The sequence below is a fragment of the Chionomys nivalis genome, chromosome 6 (assembly GCF_950005125.1).
Source record: "Chionomys nivalis chromosome 6, mChiNiv1.1, whole genome shotgun sequence".
NCBI classification, from domain to species: Eukaryota; Metazoa; Chordata; class Mammalia; order Rodentia; family Cricetidae; genus Chionomys; species Chionomys nivalis.
This window is the reverse complement of record NC_080091.1, coordinates 41344994-41363178: the sequence shown is the minus strand read 5'-3', so window position 1 is coordinate 41363178 and position 18185 is coordinate 41344994. Positions and strand designations below refer to the sequence as shown.

The following is an 18185-nucleotide window of genomic DNA, read 5'->3' as shown; positions in this document are numbered from 1 at the left end:
CACCAGTGAATCAGAGGACAGAGATGGGTGTGTGTTCAGAATGGGGAGAGGAGGAGGTCCGCGGGGCTGGCCAAACAGCTCTCGGCTTCTGTTTCCTCTCTGAGGGCATGTGCAGCCCCGTATTCTTGAAGTACTCTCCACCATTGGCAGGTATGGGAGCAACTGCAGTTCATCACCAGGCAGGTGGGGTGGTGTATGCACACACGGGAACACTATCGGGCCCCAAAGTGGGCAAATCTGTCATAGGTAACAATATAGAAGAACCTAGACAACTGATCTGGGCACAGGAGGGCAAGGATGGCGTGATGTCACTCATAGGGGATCTAAGAAAGCTGGTGTCACTGCAGCAGAGAACAGAAGATGCTCACGGGGCCCAGGAAAGGGGAGGCAGGGAATGAAACACTGCTGGTCAAAGGACCCAGTGTTCAGACAGGCAGGAGCTGTGGTCCTGAGACCTTCCGCCCTGGGAATCACAGCGAGCAGTAGCTTCCAAATGCCCAGCTGTGGTTTCCAAGGTCTTATCAGAAAACAACGGGGAATGAGGCAATGACCATGTTAACACACCGTTCACCCGGAAGGAAGCATTGCCTGTTCGTTGCAGTGAACAGTGGTGATTTGCGGATCAAACACAGGATTAAGCCTGGCATGTTGGTTGGCTCACACCTATAACCTCACCACCGCTGAAGCACAAGGACTGCCAAGCTTGAGGCCAGCCTGTGACTCAAAAAAAATAATAATAATAATTTCTTTTTAAACTGCTATCTTCCCTGCTCAGTTGGCTGCTGACAGATCTGGGAATGTGAGTAGAGTTCAGTTGTGTGCCCACGGGTAAGCGCACCAATAGACAGCTCCCCATGGTCACATAGATGGCCTTTGTTAAACTCAGTAGGTCATGGGATGAAAAGACATGAATGTGGAAAAGGGAACTGGAGGAGGAGGGAGGTTGAGGGGATGGGAGAAGGATGAGGGAGGATGGGCTAAAAGTAATTGGAATGCATCATATAAATGTGCGAAATTGTCAGAACAAATTTAGCTAGTAGAACATTAAAAAGATCAACACTGAAAATAATGTTTTTTAAATAAAGGGCATATAGAAAGTAATGTAGTCGGGCCCCAGCTGAGCAGCCCCAGAGAGTGGGGCTTTAGAGGGATAAAAGAGCAGAGAGGTTGCCACGAAATGATGCTGAGGAAGGGCAGCAGACAGGCCGTCAGGCTGGTGGCCACTGGCAATTGGTGGCTCCTCCTTGCCTGTCCTGTAGCAGTGATTTGGAGAGGCAGATAGAGAGCAACTGCTCAGAGTTCTCCAGAGAGGAAGGGAGAAGAGGAGAGAGAAGAGAACTTGCAAGGACTTGCTAGAAGCCTACACACTGAAGTCTGAGCCACCCAAGGAAGGACGAATGTAGGCTGTCTAGGAACCCAGGGTCAAAGTGGAGGAGGGACAGGCCTGGAGCATACCAGAAGTGAACCTATTAGAACAGCTATAGAGGGATAGGGAACAGGTGACAGGGAGCAGAGAAGGTGCCAAGACCACCCAGTGGGAAAAGAATAATGTCAGCCCAAGGGCACTGGGGAAGCCAGACATCTGCATACAAACAAATGAGGCCAGGCCCCTTACCTCACTCCACACAACCTTGTTCAAGACCAATGGTGAACCCAAAAGCAAGAACTAAAGCCAGGATGCCTCTAAAGACACCAAAGAGAGACACTGCAATCATGCCTGAAAGAATGACAAGGCTCAAAAGATAGCTCAAAGCCCTCTGAGTGCTGAGAATAAATGCCCGTGTCACCACACTTACCAATGAATATGCAGAGACATCTCTCCCAGATAGAGACACAAATGACCAAGGACACACAGAAGACATGTGGTATTGCCCGCTCCCTGGAAAACATAAATCAAAACCACGAGGAGACCCCACGTCACAGCTACTAAAATGGCAACAGAAGTTTTTTGTTTATAAAACTTTTTTCCATAAAAAAAGTCTTTTTTTTTAATGGAAAATACCAAAAGTCGTTGAGGGTTTGGAGTAAATGGAGCTTTGTGGTTTTGGGTGGAAAGTGGTACCGATATGGAAAAGCCTAGTGCTCCTTAAACGGACAAGCATGACACCACTACATGGCTTAGTCATTCTGTTCCTAGGTATATTCTCCAGAGACTCGAGACCATATGCTCACGTAAGACCAGACAGGAATGTTCATGACAGCATTTTTTTTTCATGGTAACTGAAAAGTGAGGGGAAAATCCATGTGTTGGCAGAAGAATATACAAACATGTGTGGTCTAACCGTGCAATGGAATATTATCCAGTCATGCTAAGGAAGAGAGAAGGACTGATTCATGCTGCTGTGCTGATGAACCTTGACTCGTCATGTTCAGGGAGAGGAGGCAGACACAAGACCACAGTTCGTATGATCGTATTCATGGGGGAAGCACAGAGCAGCTAACTCACAGAGATGAACATGTTCGGAAACTCATTGTAATGGTAGTTGTATATTTCTATGAAGACGCCAAAAAATGATCAGCCGCTTTAAAAGGGGGAGTTGTATATGCAAGTAGGTAGATGTGTTTCAAGGGTTAAATGCTTAACCAGGGATGGGATTAGAGAAATGGGGGAAAGGATGGATGGGGTGGGATTGGGTAAGAATGAGGGAGAGGATGGATGGGGAGGGTTAACCAAAACTAAGGAGATATGAGAAGTCCATATGGAAATTCACTACATTGAAAGCTCATCTTTTAAAATGCTCTTTTTTAAAAAAATTATTTATTATGTATATAGTGTTTTGGGCACCAGATTTCATTATAGATGGGTGTGAGCCATCATGTGGTTGCTGGGAATTGAACTCAGGACCTCTGGAACAGCAGTCAGTTCTCTTAACCTTGGAGCTATCTCTCCAGCCCTAAAAATGCTCTTAAATAAATTTGAATGGAGGTACCCTGCATAGGTGGACAATGGTGCTCCTAGAAGACACAGATCATTAAATGAAAATCTCAGTGACAGATATGGGATACCTGCCTATGAGCTGTTAGTCAGGGAGGCCCCAGAGGCTCCTCAAACAGCATGGGCTGTTGCCATTGTTCTTGGCTTCCCACCATAACCAAATGATAAGACCCTATTGCTGGAGACACCACACACATTGGGCATAGGATACAGAAAGATCAACCTGGAACTGACTAGAAAACTTCCTCCCTGCTGTCTAGTTTTCAGAATGCTACAGGATATTGTGCAGGCTGCTGGGGGAGGAGAGACATTGGTGGTCTCACCCTGCAACCACCCCTGCATGCCACAATACCGACCTGTCAGACAAGGTGTGCCCACAGGCACAATATCGGCACGACTATTATCGGAGTTACCAGCTGTTTCTGATTGACTCTGAAGCCTGTTCCATCGGAGGGAATTCATGCCTGATACTGTAAACTTGATCAAAAGTCCATGGCTGAAGCATCCATAGATCCTTGGTTGTTTTGCTGAATGGACATATTGTAAAACTTCCTTCTAAATATTTATATTTATAACCATAGGTTAGCGCAGCTCTCAACCTTAATCCCAGGAGCTTCTTTTTGCGATGGGCAGCAGTTCATATAGAGACTCATAATAATGAACCAACCTGCCTCCATTTTAGATTTGAAAGCCCTCTTACAGTAAAGACAAACTAGGCTCATTCCTATGTATGATTAAACCTCTGTTTGTCAAGGATTGGGCTATGTCCCACATGTAACCTTAACTACAAATGATTCTGTACTGCCTGTTCCAGGAAATCATGTCCTTGTTTTAAAAAGTTGTAACAATTCTCTTGCAACCCTACCTTTGTTTCAAAAGGTTGTTATGACTACCTTGTTATGACCACCTTGCTATGTTTTGCTTCTGTAACCCCACCTATTTTTCCCACCAGCCTCCCCCTACCTCTGGTTTGGAAACTCCCTACCGGTGAGTTATAAAAAACCTTGTCTTCCGCATGTTTAGTGCTGACCTCTTGAATGCCACCGTAGTGGGAGGCAGCCCGTGTGCACAAATAAAAACATTTGCTTCAATCAATTGCTTGCTTTAATTAATTTGGTCATGATGATTCGAGTCGACAGTCTTTCTCCTCACATTTTGGGGATTAACAATAACTGGCCAAAGATCATCACATCCAGTCTTCACGGGGCTCCTAGACACAGCTAGCTGCTGCTCCTGCCCTTCTCAGCACCCCCATGAGGGAGTTCCCAAAGGAGGGGCTGTAGACAGTGCCTTATATCATCACCCCAGCAGGGCCCACCCTGTGAGTCACCCACTAACATGGACTGAGGAACCTTATCACATGCCAGGTGTGGCCAGGGATGATCTTTGACATCCCCCAAACCATGTAAGCTGTGACCTCATCTGATGATATCTGGGCTGTGGCAAGGGTAAGGTGCAAGGGTCTGGAAAGCCCAGTTTGGCTCTACTGTTCTGCTATGACCTAGCAGGAGGGACAGTCTGGGGTGACCAGAAAGGAGGCAGATGCTGGTTCAGCCTGGCTGCAACCAGCTCCGTGTTGTTTCATGGTGAAGAGTTATGGCATATTGGGCAGGGAAAACAAAGATTGATGAGACCAGATGGGTCAAGCCAGCCACCTACCATGACTCAAGAGAGAGCAGCAGGGGAGAGCCAGTCCAGAGTCCACTCACACTGGTGGATGACAAAGTGCTTGTTCCTCCAGCTTTCTTGAGAATAGGAGGGGCTGCCCCTTCCCTGGTGGACCATGCAGGAGATGCCAGGGTCCTGGAGGTCAGAGGCCTGGGGTAGTGGGTCACTCAGACTGCAGAGACAGACCCGAGGTGTCCCTGTGACTGAATAAGAAGCTGCAAAGGGCTAGAGCAGCAGGGGGAGCCACTGCCCTGCCTTTGTAGACTCCCTGGGAGCTTCCAGAAGAACAAAGACAGAGCCCGGAACTACCTCCCTCCTAGAAGAAAAGCTACAACTGGGGTTTTGCTCTAACTCCAAGCCTCAGTTTCCCTTCTGCACAGGGGACTAAATCACTATACACAGTCACGGTTAGGATCAGGTCAGGTGACCATTCAGGCTAATGTGATTGAGAGGGGAAAAAATGGACTTGAGACTTCAGACAAAATGGATGCAAGTGAAACCCACTGTCTTTTTCCAGGCTCACTCCCAGGCCCCTGATACGCACTCACCTCTCAAGCAGGAAGGCGCGGGGAGCCAAATAACACATGCAGAACAGCCTGCCAAGCAGAAGCCAGGACCTCTTATACACCGTGGAACATCCAAGCCACGAGCCTGAGACTCTGTTTCCACATTTGCACACAAAAAATCTGGAGCAAGGACTGGTCTACCCCTTTGTGGAGAGACAGCAACACCACCCCTCGCCCTGACAACCACAATCTACGTGTTCACACCTGGAGCCCCACCTCCTCTCCCCAGATAATTCTGTCTGATGAGGCCACTCTGCTTCCTGGCCATTGGGCATTGCCTAGACCTCAAAACATGAGAGTTCCCAGGAACCAGATTGCTCTTCAATCCTGTCTCCCTAGCCCTCCACCAACAGCCATCCACCGACCCATGGAAGAGAGGCGTCGCCACCCCACCCCACGCCACGCCACGCCACGCCACACCGCACCACACCATGCCCTCCAGTGCTGCTGGGAAACTCCAGGCAGGTAGCAGCTTCTTGCCAGGACCCTCCACTTTGTTTTCTTTCTCTTCTGTGTTGCAGACCAGGTTTTCCAGCTCCTGGGACTGTGTATTCAATCTAGGATCACCGACTGGGACAAAGGTGTGTGTGTGTGTGTGTGTGAGTGTGTCTGTTGGGTCCTCTGACTCTTGCAGTCTCCACTGCCAGGGACTTGACATCCCTGTGACCAGTGCACTCTGCGGCCTGGCCTGGGTCTGAAATAGCTTTCGGTGAATGCACAAGAAGGCACTGTGAGATGTGGGGGTGAGCTGAGGAGGGGTGAGCTGAGGCGGGGTGCTTTCTGCTCCTGCACTGCCTGGTACCTTGGTACTTCCAACCACCCAGAGGTGAGAGGTGCTCAGTCCTCCTTGTAGGAGAAGAAACTGAGGCACATCAGGCAGCAACCAGAGTTCTAGATCTGGGAGAGAGAATAGACCCCTAAGAGAAGGCAGATGGGCCCCCCCTAAGCTGGGGGCATGCCCTCCAGTTGAAGATGGGAGGAGGGGGCAACCAGTTGTTTCCTAAGTATCTGTCGCAATGTCCCCAGGGGGAGTGATGCAGACCAGGGGCGTCTGGGTTTGTGGCCTTGCTGAGAGCTCTCCTGCTCAGGAGGGTAGAGGAGGGGTACCTCTATGGAGGAAGGCTGGGGACAGAATTCAGAGTTGTTATGTCTCTGGGGTTGTAGTCAGATCCTTGGCTAGGACTGGGATATTCCATGGAAGTTCCCATTCCCCAGGCCCTCACCATGGGCTAGCAGACCTGTCACCCAAAATGCATCCCCCACCAGGCAGGCCTGGAGCAGGAGGCTCCGGATGGGTCCCCACCAGTCGGGGCGGGGTCCCGTGGGGCTGGGGCGGGGCTGACGGCGGGCAGGGCCGCCCCTTCCAGCGAGGGCGGGCGGCCTTGGCCTTTAAACGCCAGTGGACAGTCGGCAAGGAGAGGCCCGGGTCAGTCCCCATACCATGTTCTTGCGCTCCCGGCCAGAGTGCGCCTGAGCCGCCCCGGCTTCGGTGTCCCCGCGGGTCTCGCGTTGCCGCCTTTTTACAATGCAGGCGCGCGCGCTGCTTCCCGCCTCGCTGGCCGCGCTGGCCACGCTGGCTGTATTGGCGCTGGCCCGGGAGCCCCCGACGGCGCCATGCCCTGCGCGCTGCGACGTGTCGCGCTGTCCGAGCCCGCGCTGTCCCGGGGGCTATGTGCCCGACCACTGCAATTGCTGCCTGGTGTGCGCTGCCAGCGAAGGCGAGCCCTGCGGTCGCCCATTGGACTCGCCTTGCGGGGACAGTCTGGAGTGTGTGCGCGGTGTGTGCCGCTGCCGTTGGACCTATGCTGTGTGTGGCACGGATGGGCACACCTATGCCGACGTGTGCGCGCTGCAGGCTGCCAGCCGCCGTGCCCTGCAGATCTCCGGTTCACCAGTGCGTCAACTGCAGAAGGGCGCCTGCCCCTCGGGTAAGCTCCATCAGAAATCCTAAGGCTTGTTCTGAGTAAACCGAGGCCCAAAGGGATTCTGCCCGCTTCCGGAGTACCACTGGGCAGCCTTTTAGGAGCAGTTCAGACAGTCCTCCAGCTTTCTAAATGGAGAGACTGAGGTAAATGTCCTCCAATGACACAGAACATGTTAGAATTGAAAACTAGTGTGGCAGCCTGGTAGTGTCTGGTGGGCTGTGGAGCTCTGACCCAGAAACTCCACTGTTTCTTAGAGTCCTCTAGTGGTTTAGAAGGGAGCAAGTGAGGAACAGTCTTTTCTGGTCTTCAATTTCTGCTCTTTGAGTTTTCTTTTCTTCTGTCTATAGCCAGGTGGTCTTAGAAGGGCAGTTTGGGGCTGCAGCCAGTATGTAACTCACATCCTCGAGGCTCCAAGGGTACAGTGTACAGAGGGAGAATCCTAGGTCAGCCTTCCCTGGTTGGCAGGTGGCTCTCGGTCATTTCTTACCTTACAACGGAACTCTGTACATCCAGGAAACTGCCAGAAAATATGCATCTTGTCTGGGGCATTGTTTAGGATGCCACGCTTTGCTCTTGGTGACGGGGGCTCAGTGACTGATCCTTAATGCAGCTCAGCCAGCCACAAGCTCATGCCAAATGAGACCCCTGTGTGTCCTTAGCCTGAGGTCACTCAGAGGACACCTGGGAACCAGACAGAGGGTCATCGGGCCATCTCTTGGGTAACAAGGCTGAGTTTTCTCTGTGCTGTGTGGAAGGCATCCTGGAAAAACGCACTGGCATGAGCAGACCTTTGTGGGCATGGCTGTGACTGGACACACTGGACGGTGCCTGGAACTCAAGCTGGGTGGCGATGGGACTTGGTGGCTGTAAGCATAGTGCTAGAGGCTGGCTTTGCCCTGTCAGACAGAGCTGTGTAGTCTTCTGAACACTCAGGTCCTGTGCCCCCAAAAGGCTAGGGGGCTGAACATTCTCCTGGGGAGTAGGTATATAAGCCTGAAGGGGCTCTAGACAACCAGAGGTCAGAGAATGAGTGGCGGGCACTGCTCTTTCCTGGTGAGCATCTGCCTTCTCCCTAGGCTGGTGACCACAGGTGTCCAGGCTGGAAAGTGTCATGTAGGATTGTATGGATCACATGGGTCAGCCATTTCTGGAGAGTTGGGAGGAGGATGTCCTTATCTGTTTTTTGGTATTATAATGAAGTGTGGGAGACTAGGCAGGTTATAATGAACAAACACTCATGTCTCAGAGTCTGGGACCTGGACGTCCATGGTTGAGGCCCAGCGAGGCTCAGCAATGTGGTGAGAGCCGTGATCCCTTAAAGGATGCTCAAATGCCATGGTGGAGTAGAAGGCAAGGAGGTGGCATGGGTGAGAGACCCAAAAGGGTGTGGCACCGTTTACAAAGGCCTTAGCCCCCATTCATAAGTGGGAGGATTTTATAAGGTCTACACCTAAATTTTGGAAGGGCTTTAAGTTGGTATGGTTGGGATCACAGGCCACACGAGGGACAGTAGCCCAGTGCTCTCTTTGGGTGGACACCCAGGGTGTGCTGGGTGCTGGTTCTGTGTGCCCATCTTGGGTCTTGCTGTCTGAGATGCAGAGGGTTCGGGGTGGCCAGGCATCTGCCCCGTCCTCTGCTAATTTGCTGCCATCTTGGTTGTGTTTGGTGTACTCCACCCCCCCCCCCCAGTCTTCCATGTGGCAGGATACTATTAGCACTGGGCTCTGGGCAGAGAGGGGCAGGGTTGGAACAGGCTCTGTTCTTCACAGACTGAGCCATCTGTGAAAAATCCTTTCTGTGCCTGGCTGTCCCTTAACTGGTAACAGTGTATGGTATGAAGCAGATCTTGTTAGGGCACTTGAGACTTATGGACCCTGGAAGGCACAGAGCAGGGAGAGAGGGGAAAAGTCAGCCTGAGGATCAAGCAGGTATCCGTCATGAAGAACTGTGGAGGTGGCTGAGAGTCTGTGGGTGCTGGCAGGACCCCGGGCTTCATAGACCCACATTGTTTCATTGTATTCTGGGTCCTCATCCATAAATGGTCTGGTGACGGGCCTGGGAGAGACCCAGCGTAGCTCCAGTGCTACTTCCTGTACTGGGTGCACTATTGCGGTTGTGCAATGAGGCCCCTAGGAGAGGTGCTAATTTGGAACAATGAACAGGGCTCACTGTCAAAGATGGGGCGGGTGGAGAGGCTCAGGCAGAGCAGAGACCAAGGTCTGGTCTAGAGTACTGGCCACCATCAAAGCTCAAGGTGCCAAGGAGCTGAAACCAGAGATGCGGGGTCCATTACCAGGGATGTTAACAAGCCAGGCTCTACCACCCATCCTCAAAGGACCAACTATAACAATGTGGTCACATCTGGAAGAGGAGTAAAGAGGCTCAGTGACAGCTCCCCAAGTCCATCTAGGGGTCCTGACATGAGATTTAGGTTTAAATAGAGGGATAGAAGTACATACAACCAAGCAGCTCTCTCCCATCCTTGACCCATCATCGTCTCTACTGTGGTCTCTCCTGCAAGGGGGCCTGATGCATCCCTCTCGCTGCCTGCAACCTTCTCCTCCCAGCATGAGAGTCGTGGGGGATCCAATTTCTTAGGGCCCGTTGCCTCAGTAGTCAGAGGGGAGGGCCAAGTGTTTTTCAAAATGTCTTCATTCCAGTCAGGATGGCTACAACTAGACAGGACCAGTGACCTTGAGCCTGACCCCTGTCCATTGTGCACTTTGACCTGGATGGTCCAGGTTGCTGCTAACTCCAGGGACATCATTCACAGAGGCATCCTGGGCTTCTCTGCCGCTATTTCCCGCGGCTCAGAAACTCCACACACTAGAGCGAGTGCCGGGCTCACTCCATGCAGATGAAATTGGCCCAGGCAGTCTGGCTGTCTCTAACTGGTCCTCCCAACTCAGCTGCCAGCTCCACCCCAGGACATTGATGTCTCAGCCTCTGTCACCACTGCACCTGTCATCGCCTCCTATCTACTGTGAGTGTGGTCACTAATCAGCCTGACCACAAACCACAATGCCCAGATGCTCTGGGTTCATGAATGTCTCGGAGGCAGGGAGAGCGGGTGAGCCCCACTTGAGGGTGATGTCTGAGAGGGGGCCTCCTGGGGAACTGGGATCTCAGAATAGATTGGGTAGCAGAGGGAGACTGGCTTCTACACTCCTGTATCACAAGACCCCCTCAGCTCCCCCCACACGTACCTGTACCCTCAGGCCCTGTGTCTGCCACCTGACACAAACACACACACACATACACACACACACACACACACACACACACACACACACACACCTCCATCTTCTGCAGCCTTCTCATCTTCTGGCTACCCTACTCTTTTCCCTCCTCCTACCTCAGGGCCTTTGCCCACGTTCTGCTCACTGCCCACAGTTCCCTCCCGCAGCCTTTTCTAGTAGGGTTCCTCTTCCTGGCCTTCGATGTCCCACCACCCCAGCAGCCTTCCCTACCACTGTGCCTCATGGCTCGGCCTATACCACCTGTCCATTGACCTGTCTGTTCTCTCTGCTTCTTGCTCACTCTGGGCCTCATGGTGGGGGTGGGTCCTGCACCTGGTTGCACACAGTAGGGGATGGTATATGAATGTCTGGGTCCATGGCTCCCTGTGGCTGTCCTGGTCCCTGTTAGATGGTTCCCGTAGGAATGACAGTAGTTGTTAGGTACCGCCTGCAGGTTAGAAAAGCATTCTCATGAGAAGGGTCCCTTTGCTACAATGACCTGCTCTCGGGCTGGCTTCTTGGAGTCCATGTCCCACATCTAGCCCCCTTTGGAACTGGGTGGGGGTGGCTTGGGGCAGTTCCCATACAGCTTTAACCAGCAGCGTTTAATGTGCAAGACCCTGCTGGCCTCTCCCAGCCTGTTTATTTAAGAGCTTTGAGTGGCTTTTGTGTTCATTCTTCTTAGCAGCTTCTAGGGGCTCAGAGTTCAGCATCTGAGACTAACCAGGCAAGAAGATGCATCCTCTTTTGGCCCCTCTGCCTGCAGGGACAGCAGAATTGGACAGTCGTGAGTGGGGATTGGCAGGACGTCAGTGGCCTCATCCATGCATTTGATGGTGGATAGGATTGTGTGTCATGGCCGGGTACAAGGAGGAGCGCCATGATCTGTGAGTCCAGAGGCTCTGTCAAATCCAGGTCCTTCCTTCAGCTACCTCTAGGGCATGCAGAGAAGCCATGCGGTGATAATGTTGCCTAGACAGAGTGGCACTCACTTGCCTGCTGCCCCTGGTGTCCTACATCACCGAGAGTCTGTGCGTGCTCACTGGCCTGGAGGAGCTCTGGGCACAGTGAGGCAGAGTCCCCCTGGCAATGTCAACTACATGACAGGCCTGGGGCACCACAAGCTGTACCTGTATATTTGTGGTATCAGCATGACCCATAAGCCACACCCTCCTCCAGCAGAAGCTCCGAGACCTGGATATCCAAGCCCTGACGGCTCAGTGGCCTCCCCTTCTGTCCCAGCTCCAGTCTCAGGCTCTTGCTCCCTGTGTCACTCACCTTTGCACATGCAGTCCCTTTGCCAGGTGTGCTGATCCCCCCTTCCTCAAGGCCCAGGCCAGCAGGTCACCAACCCTACGGTGACACTTGTACCCTCACAGAGGGTTCTCTAAAATAGTGTTTTCCAACCCTCCTAATGCTGTGACCCTTTAATACAGTTAGTACCTCATGTATGTTGTACTATATATATCATCCATATTATTTTATTGCTACTTCATAACTGTAATTTTGCTATTGGGATAAGTCATACTGTAAATGTCTGATACATTGTCCAAGGGGGTCGCAACCCACAGGTTGAGAACCACTAATCTAGTGCATTCTCAGTGCTTGGGTACCCAGACTAGGCTGGCCCTGTAGTGAGCGGAGAGAGTGGAGCAAACAGCTTCAGCCCGGCCACAGCTTTCCTGCCTGGAGTGCTGATCAGCTCACTGCTTTTCCTTCTCCTAAAAGTTTCTCTGTCCCTAAGTGACCCATAGCCCCCGTGGCCACCAACATCAGCTTAAGATCCCTTTGTGGTTTCCAGGGACTCAGGCTGCTATCTGTAGCCCTCAGACCCAGGTCCTGCCTAGGGGATGGCAGATGGGGAAAGCAACTGCCCAGCTTGGAGCACACATACCACACCCCACCTCTCCCTCACAGCCACAGCCCAGGGTACCAAGCCAGGTGCAAGGCATCAAGCCCAGCACACCGGGCACTGGGCACCAGGCCCTGAGTCGGGTTCACTAAGCTCTCTAACGCTGATAACCGTGGCTGTTTTATAGGTTGGGAAACAAGGCTTAGAGAAATCAGGTGGCCTGCCCAAGGCACACAGCCAGACCCCTAAACCTAGATACATCCCAGCTCTGGGCTGCTCCTGAGCAGTGTGTAACAGCTGGTTAGCTTCCAGGAGGGCCCAGCTTTGACCTGTCTCTGGCTTGGGGCCAGCCCAGCACCTCTGGCTGTGATATCCAGGCTCTGCTGGCTGGGGCAACCTCTGGAGGAGATGCTGCCTGGCCACCACTGTGCTGTGAGGCTTTTCTCACTTCACAGCGATTCTCAGCTTCCACTTGTGCCTGAGTGGGGAGGGGCAGTACAAACTGGCGAATGCGGTGTTCTCAATGCTGCCTTCAGTTGTCCAGCACCATCTGCACATCAAATACGTGCCATGCATAGATTTGCCATCCCCGTTAGATCTTACACCACACCAAGCCTGCAACATCCGTGGAGGGATGCCACTGTGTCCCCTGTAAGAGAGCAGAGGCACAGTGGACTCAGGAGACTTACAGGGTCTTCCTGTTAAGAAGTGGCAGACTTGGGGGACACCGTGGAGGAGCCAGATATGGGGATCTGAGCCAGGCTCCTCTACATGTCGACTGTGTGCTGGCTCTGGGCTAATGCACATAGCTGTATGCTTTGCACGCTGTAGAACTCCAGGGGATGTGGGCACACACACAGATCCCTGTTAGTAATGCCGATGCAACCGTGCAGTGTGCAGCCTCTGGTCGGTGCATGGTGTCCCCGTGGTGCGCCTCTGCCATTCACTTCCCATTCTGCGCCTTTGCTTCCTTACTCTTCCGCAGCAGTTTTGACCGTCCAAAGCACCCGCACCATCCTGCTGAGAGTCACCCACTGTCACTTAGGCGGGAATGTTGGCGTTGGAGCCCTGAGGCCAGCTTCTCTCCCGGGGGTTACTTCTTACAGCCCTTCCTCTCCCAGGAGGCCCCAGAAACCCGGCCACAATGGCCGTGCTCTGTGTCGGGCTGCGAACAAAACTTCCGGGCCTCAGATTCTGTTTGTTTTTGAAAAACAACAAAAAACCCAAAAAAAGGCAACAGCTGAGTGTGCCAAGACTAAGGCCTTCAGAACTTGGCTGGGCCTGGCCTGGGGGTGGGGCTGTTAAGAAACCCCAAATAAACAGAGCTGTTTCCTGGCCCAGCCAAGCCAGTTCATGTGGGAAGCCTATGGTAGGGGCCCTTGTGTGACTCACAGTGACTCATCTGAGAGTGGGGCCCGATTAAAGGGCCATGCCTGGCAGGCCCTGACCTGGCGCCGGGCTAGACCTGCCATTCTAAGATAGCATTCCTATTCAACCTCAGTTTTGGGGGCTGTAAAATGGGCAGTAACCGCTGCTCTGGGGTGGGGGTTCCAAAGCCGCAGGTTGGGCTGAGCAAGTTCTGTTTTTGTGGGGCTGGTGGCTGCATCCTCCTCCTCCCTCCTTCCAGGAAGCTCATGGGGTTGCCTGCCTGGCTGTGGGATGAGCCAAATGATGTCTCTGTGCTGGGGAATGGGGACGTGTATAGTATCTCTTTGGCTGTTCTGTGGTCCTGTGCATGAAGAGCCAGCCTAAAGCAGTGTGCTGTCCTGGGCCCTGCTCCAGGCCTTGTCATCTCCCCAGTTGCTGTAATTTATTTTAAAACACTGCGAAGAGAAGTCACGCCATGATACAAGGCTCACATAGGAGGTTTATTGGAAGAGGAGAGAGAAGAGGCACAGGGGGGCAGAGACTGGCCCCTGGGGACAAGAGTGGCAGAAAAGAAAGAGAGAGAGAAACAGAGAGCAGAGAAAGAGCTGGGAGATGGGCAAGGCCCAGCTTTTATAAGGGAAAGCAGTGACCGTGCACAGCAGGTGCTCTTAGTGGCTGACTATCCTGTCAGGACCCAAAGGGCAGACCAGTACAGATGCCTGAATACTAACACCAGTTACCTACCAGGTAGAGTCCTAGCTGACAAGGTCCTTTTGAAACTCAGGTTCTAGCCGGGCGGTGGTGGCGCACGCCTTTAATCCCAGCACTCGGGAGGCAGAGGCAGGCGGATCTCTGTGAGTTCGAGACCAGCCTGGTCTACAAGAGCTAGTTCCAGGACAGGCTCCAAAACCACAGAGAAACCCTGTCTCGAAAAACCCAAAAAAAAAAAAAAAAAAAAAAAAGAAACTCAGGTTCTCTCTCTGGAACGAAAAGTGGCCTAAGAGCTTGGAGCAGCACCACGGTGGGTCTGCTGACTGACTTGAGCCTCCAGGTCAGCACCCAACAGCCTGGAGACACAGGGACTGGGAGGCCTTGGCTCCTGCCTCACTTCTACCCCTGCCCATAGTGGGCCTGACAGGCCAGGTGGGCAGAGCCTGGGGAGGGGTCTGTAGGTCCTGGAGGTGTCGAGCCCCAGGATGGACTGGGCAGGGAGACAGACGGGGTGTTCTCTTCTCCATGCTGTCCACGAGAAGGGCGGTCACAGGCACACGGGGCCTATAGCTCAGCCCACTTAGAAAACTTCTCTAATGACTTCCTGCCTCTCAGGGGCAGCAGATGACTTTGCCCATACAGGGTCCCTCTGTAACCCTATCTCACCCCAGGTTTCTTCTGTTCCAGCCCTGTTCACACGTCTCCATTCCTGGCTGGTCACTGTCCCTCACTGCCAGCGGATGCCAGGGCTGGGTTCACAAAGGCCGTGGCAGATGTGACTGGCTACGCTGCACGGGAGGCCTGGCTAGGGGTTGTTTCATAAGCCTCCATTTCCCCACCTTGACATTTGTGGCTCCAGTCCTCCCAGGTTGCAACTGTGGGAGTCAGGGACATTGCCAGGCTGTGTGTGGGGACAGTGCTGGCCCACAATTGTTCCAGAGCACAGGCTTTGGTCTGTACCCCTCTTATGGCTGCTGCTGTGGACATGTTTGTTTGTTTGTTTGTTTTTCATCCTCTTTGATGGTGTGGAAAACCAGGTTTATGAGGTGGAGGCTCAGCCCCAGAGAGCCATGTAGAGCCCTTTCACATCACCAGGTACTAGTTGGCTTCCTGGGACAGGGAATGTCACTGTGTACATTCTTATCAGTTCACCCAGGATCCGTGAGGGGTCACCTTCAGTCCCACTTGTTACATGGGAAAGTCAAGGCCCACAGAGGGTAAGCGACTTGCACAGGACCACGGCTAGAAGACAGCAGGTCCCACTGAGTCCTGTCGTGTGCATCTCCCAGTCCTGTGCTCCTGCGAGAGCCCACGAACCACCCAGAAGCAGTGCCAAGGAGTATGGTGTCAGAGGCCGGAACCTGGAGGCCTCAGCACAGGCTCGTGCCACCCACATGCCTCAGGCCTGTGGTCCTGGCAGGCCACAGCCCTGTTGCTGATGACGGCAGGAATCTGAGCCAGTGATTAAGGTTTGGGGGATGTTTGTGAGCTGCCTGGAAGTAGGCCTGGGCTATAGCCAAGTCAGACAAAGGCGGGGTGCTCTATCCACCCAGGAATCTATAGCCCGGCCAATGAGGAAGGGCCTTACAGAGGCCAGATGGGGGTGGCTCAGGAGAGGAGGCCTCGGGGACTTTCACTGAGCCCTTATGTATTGGTACACTGGTCCTTAGGCAGAGACAGGCAAATGGTCAGTTCTGCAACATCTGTCACATGGGAGCTGGTCCCCAGCATCAGTCCTGTGCTTCCTGGAGCAAAGATTCAAACCTCTCTACGATTCCTGCTCAACACTGAAGAGTCTGGTGGGGAAAATGTGCAGGGGCTCAACTCCCAGAAGTCCTAGTTAACCGTTCTCCAGAGCAGGGACTACCATCTCAGATGTCTGGGTATCTCTGCACTTCTGGGGGATGGGGTGCAGAGCATGCTGACATTGGCTTTGAGTCCAGGCAGGGGTCCCCAGCAGGGCCTCTTTCACCCTGGGTCTAGGGACTGCTGGGAGCCAGCAGGTCTCACTGACACCCTTGGTCCTTGCTGCCAGCGCAGGTCTCCACCAGCTGACCAGCCCGCGGTACAAGTTCAACTTCATCGCCGATGTGGTGGAGAAGATCGCGCCAGCCGTGGTCCATATAGAGCTCTTCCTGAGGTGCGTGGGGGCCTGAGTTGCTCTGCAGCTTCCCAGCCATTCCCAGTTGCCCTGATGCCTACTGCCACCGAAACTAGACGTGATTCCAGCAGCCAGAGGCACAGGAACAGTTGGGGTAGAATGAGTAGCAACTATGGGAGTTGAAGGCTAGCCTGAGGTGAGAACCCTAGTAGTCTAGGAGATAGAAATGGGGACGGTCCCGCTGAGGTACCAGCCCAAAAGGGCAAGTGTGTCTGAATCAGGCATGAGGGAGAATGTGCCAGCTCGTGGCTAGATGCGGAGGAGACGGGGGATTGACTGAGTGGAGGTGGGTGGATAGGGAAGCAGTTCCATCCATGGGAAAGGAAGCCGGCTGTGTGATGTGTGGCCTAGCATCCTGGCAGGATCCCTCTTTACAGACAGGGGCGGAGCCTCCTCCCTTCCTCCCACACCCAGTATTCTATCCCAGAGATGTTTGTGCTGGATGAGGAGGCCCTGCCTTCCAGACATACCAGCCAAGGTCCCATCACTCACATCCGGTCCTGAGGTCTCAATTTAGACCCCCTAGAGAGAGGCTGGTTGTGGCAGGAGCCTCAGGACTCTAGACACAACAATCTCCACCCTTCTCACCCTGCAGCTGAGGGGAGAGAGCCAGCTGGGATGGTGGAGCCAGACAGGAGCCCACCTGATAGGGATCAGGGACGCTGGTGAGCGGCTTATTAGTCTGACTCTGGTATGGAGTTGCCTGGTTACTGATGTCAATCATTATCCCCTCCCTCTGTGCTCCATTAACAGTGGCAAAGTCTCATGGTGGCAAGGTGTGTGTGTTGTGTGGGGGGGTGGTCTATGGCGAGGGAAGAGGATAGGCCATACTCATCCAGGGTCTAGCCTGAGTTCTGAACCACATTGGCTCTGAGTCTGTTTCCTTAAGCCATCCTGGGGCTCCTGCTCTTGGAAAAGAGAGGTAGATGGGAATTCAGCCCCTGTGGGACTATGGGACCCTTCTGCTTGCCAGGTCCCTGCTGTTACTGACAACTTATAGACCTATGCCTCCCAACGCTTTTACACCCACACACACACACACACACCCACACACACACACACACACCAACCACATCCTACCTGGAACTGAGGTTTGATTTCAGCCTGTCTGACCCTGGAGCATCTCCCTGCCATATCCGATTTTGACCCTGGGGTGAAATCCAAGCCACGTAACTGAGAAAATTTACAAATGAATGTACTAAGAGGCTGTCTCAACCAAAGGGGGCTGAGGAGGGACTATGTATATCTAGAGGGCCTGGGGCACTAACCCTGAGCTGGTTAATCACAGGCTAAGGCATCTGGGTATCAGTGATGCCTGGCTTGTGAAGCCAAAGCCTTAAGGGTGAGTAAGGCCCCAGTAGGGCAGATAGCACAGAATCTTCCAGCTGCAACCCTTGACCTGTGAAATCTAGGTTCAGGGCTCTCTTGGGCCCTGTCTGCAGTCTTGAGAAGAGCTGGGTGTAGCAACCCCGAGGCATGACTGGTGGGTGGAAATGCTGCTCTGCCCTGCCTCCTGCCTGACCCTAGCACGTAGTACCACATCTCTGGACCTCAGGCTCCCCTGAGAGCTTCGTGCAGCCGTGGCTACCTAGGGCTGCGTTACAGAGCCCCACAGACTGAAGGATTAAACAATGAGCCTGTTGCCTATCCACCCCGGAAGTTGAGGTCCAAGATCAGGTGTCTGCAGGACATCCTACCCGGATCCCAGGCTCGCTCTTAACTTCTAGTGGCCTCAAGTTTCCTTAGGTTGGAGTGCATCC

The 18185-nt window shown here is 53.2% G+C and overlaps 1 protein-coding gene across 1 annotated transcript in view; it reads left to right on the top strand.

Moving 5' to 3' along the window:
* Nucleotides 1-6569: 6569 nt before the first annotated feature.
* Nucleotides 6570-18185, top strand: part of Htra3 (HtrA serine peptidase 3) — a 29193-nt gene continuing 17577 nt past the window's right edge. The window contains exons 1-2 of the mRNA XM_057773217.1: nucleotides 6570-7097; nucleotides 16305-16404. Of these exons, the coding sequence (XP_057629200.1) occupies nucleotides 6695-7097; nucleotides 16305-16404 (503 nt within the window). The 5' untranslated portion in view covers nucleotides 6570-6694. The remainder of the gene's footprint in view (nucleotides 7098-16304; nucleotides 16405-18185) is intronic.